At 28.3% G+C, this 7,763-nt stretch overlaps 1 protein-coding gene across 2 annotated transcripts; it reads left to right on the plus strand.

Annotated features, from left to right (window-relative positions):
• The first annotated feature begins 3,210 nt into the window (after nt 1–3,210).
• On the plus strand, nt 3,211–7,500 carry LOC132949661 (uncharacterized). Of its 2 annotated transcripts, none has more exons than XM_061020649.1 (4): nt 3,211–3,390; nt 3,557–4,066; nt 6,197–6,991; nt 7,176–7,500. In XM_061020649.1, exons 2-4 carry the CDS (start codon nt 3,627–3,629, stop codon nt 7,357–7,359), a joined length of 1,419 nt encoding a protein of 472 aa, XP_060876632.1. In that variant the 5' UTR covers nt 3,211–3,390; nt 3,557–3,626; the 3' UTR covers nt 7,360–7,500. The 2 variants fall into 2 exon arrangements, with proteins under 2 accessions (XP_060876632.1, XP_060876633.1); XM_061020650.1 differs by having other exon boundaries at nt 6,200–6,991.
• The last annotated feature ends 263 nt before the right edge of the window (nt 7,501–7,763 follow it).

Here is a 7,763-nt window from a genome sequence, read left to right on the forward strand (position 1 = left end):
ACACAATTTTAACAAATCGTACCAAACGATTTATGATAACCATTATTATTTTTTTCTTACGATGATGGAAAAACTCGGGTGACCATAAAGAGTCTTTCCGGCCACTAGAAAGTGGCGTACGACTGATTAGGTTGAGGTGACAAATGGAGAGAAAACCCCAAAAAAGACAATTCCTCACCCACAGTTTCCGATGTGAATTTATCTTTTAAAACGCATTCTCCTACATTTTGACAATAATCTAGTGTAGTGGGCCCAATGTGCCATTATTCTTACACCAATAATTACTTGATTGAATTGTCGCGGTTTTTCTGTTCGATGCGTTCATGATGGATTATAATCTGTCTCTCTTCCACACTCCCAATTTACTATCCGAGATAGTGACGGTTATAACCACGTGTTCTAAATAATAATAACTTGGTAGACTCTAAATCGTTTATATTAAATAATGGATTGTATTATGAATATTAAAAAGTGTACAAATAAACAAGTTTCCCATTTATATTATAATATTAATATGTTGTATTATACTTATAACTATTAGATCATTTATCGGCTATTTTTAAATGAATAAATAAATCGGAATACACTACATAATATAATTTATCAGAGCACTTTAGTTTGTATCTTAATAAATAGTTAGGTACAATATAAATCATTGAAAACAAAGTTTCATCTACCTAATATAGGTATTGACTATTGGTACATATTTAACAAAAATGTGCGAATGGTATGTAATAGACATGTACCTAAATATAATATTCCATGAATTGGACATCAAAATAAACGCTTGATTGATATAAGCTTGGTTATACGAATATTATATCCATTTCAACACGATTTTATAAGAAACACTTAATGCTTGCTTCTATTTCTTAGTGGTTTTTCTCAAGAATTGATAAATAATGGAAATTTCAGAAAATTAATTTTAAATTTACAATATTCACTTTCAATTTTCTACACATTGTTTTAATTCATTATTTTTGAATTGAAAGTCAGTTTTAAATGTAAAATGTATATAATAAAATTAAAATATAGAAATAATGAAATTTATGAATGAAAAAAAAAACGTAATTTAATGCACATAATATAAGCATATTGATCCAAATATATTAGGTAATATTAACAACTTTTCAATTAAATTATGATTTCAAGTGTGAGTTTCATTTAAATTTGGTTTTTATATATAATTCTTTGAAAATATGTTATTTTCCATAATTATTTAATTAATTTAATATATAAATGAATGTAATAATAATTGTATCAAAAGTTCAATTTCTAAAGATAAACCTTAGACAATATAAAATAATACTTTTAAAGCTATTTAGATATTATTAAATTTAAAGATTGTATAAATATTAAAAATATTGGGAGTTGTTTTTAAAATAAAAACATCATAAACCTACCTAGATTAATTATAATATTATTATTAATTCAAGATATTATGTGTATATTTTATATTAAAAATAATATTTGATTTATAGCATAATATGATATTTGTTTAAAAAAACTATTAAATTTATCCACCTAATCAAAAAAAAAATTATAAATAAAACCATTACTGTGAAAACAATATATTCTGTTTTTCCTTGATTTAAAAATGTAATAATAATAGGTATTATATTGATTAATGGTTGTACAATGTACATAAAGAAAATAAATTGTATTTTATAAACATATTATTTACAATTATTCTTACAATATATTTTCAAAATATTTACAAAAATATTATTTTTTTGTTCAACGAATAACTTTAAAAAAACCATCATCTATAAACACTTAAATGTCCACATTATTTCAATAAAACACCACATTCCGCTGCGAGACTGTATGCATATTTATGATTCCATAACTTCTCTAAAACAAATATGGTTCTGAATATAACTAATAATAATAATAATGATATCTCTATGCATAATATACGTATGAATAAAAATATTTGGGCTGCAACCAAGAGCGGATAGACCAATATTGGGATCAGGAATATTTCCGATGGGACGGTCCTTGTGTGGGCCGCATTATAATTATTATAAGATGACAAAAAAAAAGTTTTTATAAAATTCACATAGAAATATAATTACAATGGTTTGAGATCATAAGTGAATACATTTAAATTAATAAATATTTCAAATGTGTTGGTAGAAAGAAAAATCATATTAAAATGATAATAATATTATAAAATCATAGCCTAAATACTATAATAGCTAAAGCCAACAGGTAATTAATGATTGTGATTTGTGGATAAAATTGTGTTATTAATTATTATACAGTAAAGACTATAGACAATATAGAATATAGATATATTAAAATAGAAATATAATAAAATGTATTTCCATAAAAGGTTTGGAAAATGTAATTAACTTTTAACTGTACTATACAAAATGTTAATAAAATTATTTATTTTGGCTACAAAATTGAAAATATTTAAGGATATTTTCTGTAAATATTGAAAATTGTATTATGTTCAAACTTCAAGTTCAAGTTTGGAATAGCTTACTCTTATCTGACCAACTCAAGACTATTAGAGTTACTGGAGGATATAAATGTTATATTTGCCGTTCAAGGGCCATGTTGATTTATTTTCCCGGGCCAAAAAAAATTGCAAATCCACCCCTGTAATAACTATTATAATATATAATATTATGTGAAAACCTGTACAACTAGCCTGAAAAATTATATAGCTCTACACAGAATCTAACACAGTGTACAGGTTCAAAATATTTACCAAATTGTAATATTGCTTTTCTCAAGCAAAAACCGAATTTATTTGTATAAGAAAAATGTAATGTCTTTATAGATCATCGTAATATAAGTGTTTTCTCTCAACGTTTGATATTATTTTTATTCCATAATTATAACGGTTTTAAACACGTACACGTGTCATAGTTATATTACGTTCAATTTAATTTCCTTTCAATATACGCTGTTAACGAGCACTGGTGCGGTTCAATTATTTCGTCTTCACTCTCGTTTATACACAGACTGTTTGCAAAAAGTCTTCCTTTTACATATATGGTTAAACAATTTAATTCAATTACAATGAAAGAAAAATCGTTGTAAATATTTCGTATTGTTCTAGATTCTAGCCAATTAAGTCGTCGCTCCTCCCCCATGGACACTATTGTCTTTGGTTTTCGTCATTGAAGAAAATCGACATTAGCAATGCCACTGAACTTGATCAGTCGCAGTTCGTTGTCAACGAGTGATGTGCTTAGCTAAGACGCATTTTAGCATAGGAGCTTAGAGTTTTGCATTTTTTCGGTTGCTCAAATTTCAAAGAACTTACCTGATTATATTGTTTATAACTCATACATATTTTTTAGTATTTATATTTTTAGCCAACACAATTATTCAACAATGGATGGATAGATGCATAACTGTAGACTCATATATGTAAGCACGTTAGTTCCTATACTATATCCTTTTAGCGTTATGTCAATATTTTTTTAGTACCAAATTTATATTAATACTCATATTACTTTTATAATCTGTTTTACATTTTAAATTATAAGGCAATAATATAATAATAACAGTAATACAATTTTTCATACATTTACAGGCGTTTGACGTAAACATAATTACACCACTCATATTGTTTGGAGGGTATTGAAAACCATTTATTTAAAAAAATGAGTTTTAAGATTCTAACAGTTATGGCTGTTGCACTGACGTTAGTCGATGACTCTGTATTTATAACAACCACTCAGCTCAATGCATCGACCAACGCTCCTCTTCTGCTGCACGAAAATCGGACTTCAAAAGAAATGCAAGATAAATCTAAATTGGTTCATGATTTGAGTGTAGAACTCAAGACAACAGGTCGTAAGTCAACTACTGACGATTACAATACATTTTCGTCTTTGACGTCCGATGTTTTTGTGGAGACCCCGTCATCAGTTTCTAATACTAAATCGTACCCTTCGCTGACTACCAGCACGCCGGCATTCGTTACTCGTGGCAGATATATCAGAAATCCGTTCTACTTCAGCAAGGAAGATCAAGAAGTCGAATTCGAAGAAGATCAACACGCAGATGTGTTGTTAAATGGTGCATTTCCGAAATGGAATAGGTATGAAAATATAAGTATTAAATAAATAACACCAACTTTCTGAATTTCAGGTTACACGGAATTAAATAATTTGGTAGATACCTTCAAATATTGTAACTAAACTGATTTTTGAGTATATTTCGTTGATGAAAATTGCCATTGTTTTTCTAATAGTTAAAAGTACCTAGTTTAATTAGTTCTATATTTTAAGGACTTCCGTAAAAAATTATATCATTATTTCGAAATAAAATATAAAATACTTGAATATGAATTCTAGAATATCGCTGTTAAAATCTGTTACCTATATCATATTATATTATTATTATTATTATGTTCGTTAATTTATTATTAATATTTTCTATAGTAAAAAAGCATACATTTAGGTACATATTATATACAAGTGTGTTAATATATATTAGATGAGTACCTACGTATATAATATACAGCTATACAGTATAGGTTTACTCAACAAGCATTTCTTTCTTTGATAATACCTCCATAATATATTTAAATTCTGATATTTGTAATTTTAGATTCTGAGCGGATCGAGGAATGTAATGATTTTTTAATGATGTTTATTTCTTTTTTATTCGGTAAACACTTTTTCTCCCTTTAAACTTGCTCAAAAGTATCAAGAATAGCATCTTTTCCGAAAGGTAATATTCTTCAGCTGGTACTTTAAGGACGTCATTTTTCGATTTTCGAAACGCTAATGGAAATAAAAGCGGTTAAAGGAGAAAAAACGTACGATTTCACAATTTTATAATATTAAATAATTATGGACGACGTTTTCTACCAGAAATATTGCTTCAAATGAAAAATGACGAGATATTTTTTGTCGTGTTTTGGATTTTGTTTCTTAAGGTTGAGGTTTAAAGTTTGGAAAATGTTAGCCATTTTTGAGCTATTTATAGACATTTTAATTTTGGGAGTTTTTTTGTTGTAATTCGGTTAAAAACATTTTTAAAAACTTGAAATTTGGGTTGTTTACTTATATTATCCATACCTAGACATAGTAAAATTTGAGCGACTTATGAGCTTTTTATTTTATTTTATATTTTTTTTCATTTTTATTATATTTCTTAATAATAAATTATAATTATAATTATATAAATTACCTATTTATATAAATCGTTCTTAAGCTGTTCTTAAGACGTTTTGTTTATCACCGTAGAAACGAATAAAATTAAATAAAAAAGATTCTCTCGTTCGCTCAGAATCGTTTTTTATCGAATGCAATCATTGCATTCAAATCGAATATAGTAAAATTACACTATCCTGTCTGAGGCCCGAAAACATCTACCACCGAAATGCGCAGACCTACTTTTTTAAGTATATACTAAAGCAGTGGTTCTCAACGTATTTTCATTCACGTACCCCTTTACCACTCACCACTATTTCACGTACCCTAAATATCAATTTTGAATATAAATAATATAACGATATAATTTTATCGCATTAATAACATTAAATCGCAGACTCTACATTGTAATCAGTACACAATTATTAAATATTTCGTTAATAGCAAACTATTTCAGTTACATTACATTTCACTTTTTCTTCCATTACTCAATTTTTTTTCGCGTACTCCTTGATATCATGCCACGTACCCCAGGTTGAGAACCGATGTACTAAAGGATCATATTTAAATACTAAGCTGTTCTTATATAATTTAAGGAGTGCTCTGTAACTATACCCAATTATTATTTTTAAATAGGAATCACCCTATTTTCTTTAAATTGTTAATACAATTATTTTTTTGAAAATATTGATTTTTTTAAATAGAATTTAGAGTGATAAGTTTCTGATTTATTTGACTTTGTATATTAAGGGTAGTTATAGATGATAGATAATGTATTTTGAAGATATGGGGATATTGAAAATTATTGTATTTTATCTACCTATATAATTAGTATAATGTTTATACCTAATTATATATTATATGAGTATAATTAAATAGGTACTATAAAAATAATTAATAAAACATATTGTGAACACTAACTAATACAGCTATATATCATGCATATTAATATATTATACATGACGTGTAATTTGTAAAATAATATAATATATTATGGATAAAGTATTTAAAAATAATAAGTTTGATAAGAAGATCAACAATAATAATAATAATTGCTGTTGTCTTGTCAGCAGGTATAATACTAATCACAGACAGTTGAATAAGTACGGTTCGACGCCCATTGAAACAGACATCACGGTCGACGAAGACGGATCGACAGGTTACGGAAGCGCGTTCGAATTTGGCGGCGGAGGTGGTAACGTAGGGGCATCTAGTTACGAGTCCGGAAACTACCGAAATCCAAACAACGGATGGTCAGGCGGAGATAGCATGATGGAGTGGTACGGCGAACAAATACCACAGTCATCGCGCCCTGTTCCCATAATCGCCGAAATCCGCCATCCTAGCAAACACAAAATGTCGATCGACGTGACCAAAATCGGTCTGTTTGCGTTGGTGAAGATCGCGATGGCCAAGTTGAAAGCGCTGGGCTTCATCAAGGCCATGTTGTTCATGTTGTTCAAACTCAAACTCCTCATACTCGTGCTGGCCATCAAGGCCCTGATGTTTATGAAAATTGTGAAAATGACCCTGTTCCTTCCAGCTCTCTTGTCCATATTTACGTGGCCAATGATCCTATCGCGTCTATGGAACCTGCACAACATAGGCAACCAGCCGGTTTTAGTACCGAATAACTTTGGCAACATGAGCCCATCAAACAATCCACCTGTAGGTCCAAATGGACCTGAGGGAGGCGATGATGATGATGGTAAGAGGATGAGGAAACGTCTAGACAATTTCCAATTAATAGAAACTGGAATGGCTAGCTTCAGACAAATCATGCGATCCGAAAAGTGCGTGGAGAGGGTCTCTTGCCGTATGGCTGGTGCAAAAAAACCAAGTTTGACACTAATTTGGATGAATTGGTAAGTTATTCATTCTGGCATTATATTATCATTGATAATTGGAGTACAAGTATGTAATTATTATTATAAATTACGATTTACTAGAGTGACCAGTGACTATGTAAAAATAAAACACAACATACAATTCATTTGGATTTAACCACAACAAAATTAAGTATTTTATCGTATTATTTGTGTTTTGCAGGGCTTTATCACCTATATCGAACTATTTACCAAGCAAGAAAATAAGATCCTTTGTTTCAACATTTACAGAAGTAACCAATTTTCGTTTAGATAATTTGTACACTAGACTGTTGCCAAGTAACTGGACGGAATGGTGCAATGAACATTATTCATGTGATGAAACTAAAAAAAAGTATAAGATCTAGGTATTAAAGTAAAAATCCTTTTTTTTATTATTTATTATTTATTATTTAATATTTATTTTGTATCCATTCAAACAGTAGCAATGTTAAGATACATTTAAAAACACTTAATATTTTATATTATATTGTATTCAAAATGTTTATATTACTGACGGTGAATAAATAAATTGAATTTAATCATTTATTAATATTATTTTATTTAAAAAGACATAAAACACCCATATATGTGTTGTTTCTGTCTTACAAACGCACAACATAACAAAATATTATACGTTTAGAATAATCCATATTTTAATTCAGTTACATTATTGTTAAAATGTAAGCTAAAAATATTATCGAGGACCCCACATGGGATTTTTATGTTTAAATTTTAAAAATGCACATAGGTAACTTGATTCAAAATCAAA

The sequence above is a fragment of the Metopolophium dirhodum genome, chromosome 7, assembly GCF_019925205.1.
Source record: "Metopolophium dirhodum isolate CAU chromosome 7, ASM1992520v1, whole genome shotgun sequence".
NCBI lineage: Eukaryota > Metazoa > Arthropoda > Insecta > Hemiptera > Aphididae > Metopolophium > Metopolophium dirhodum.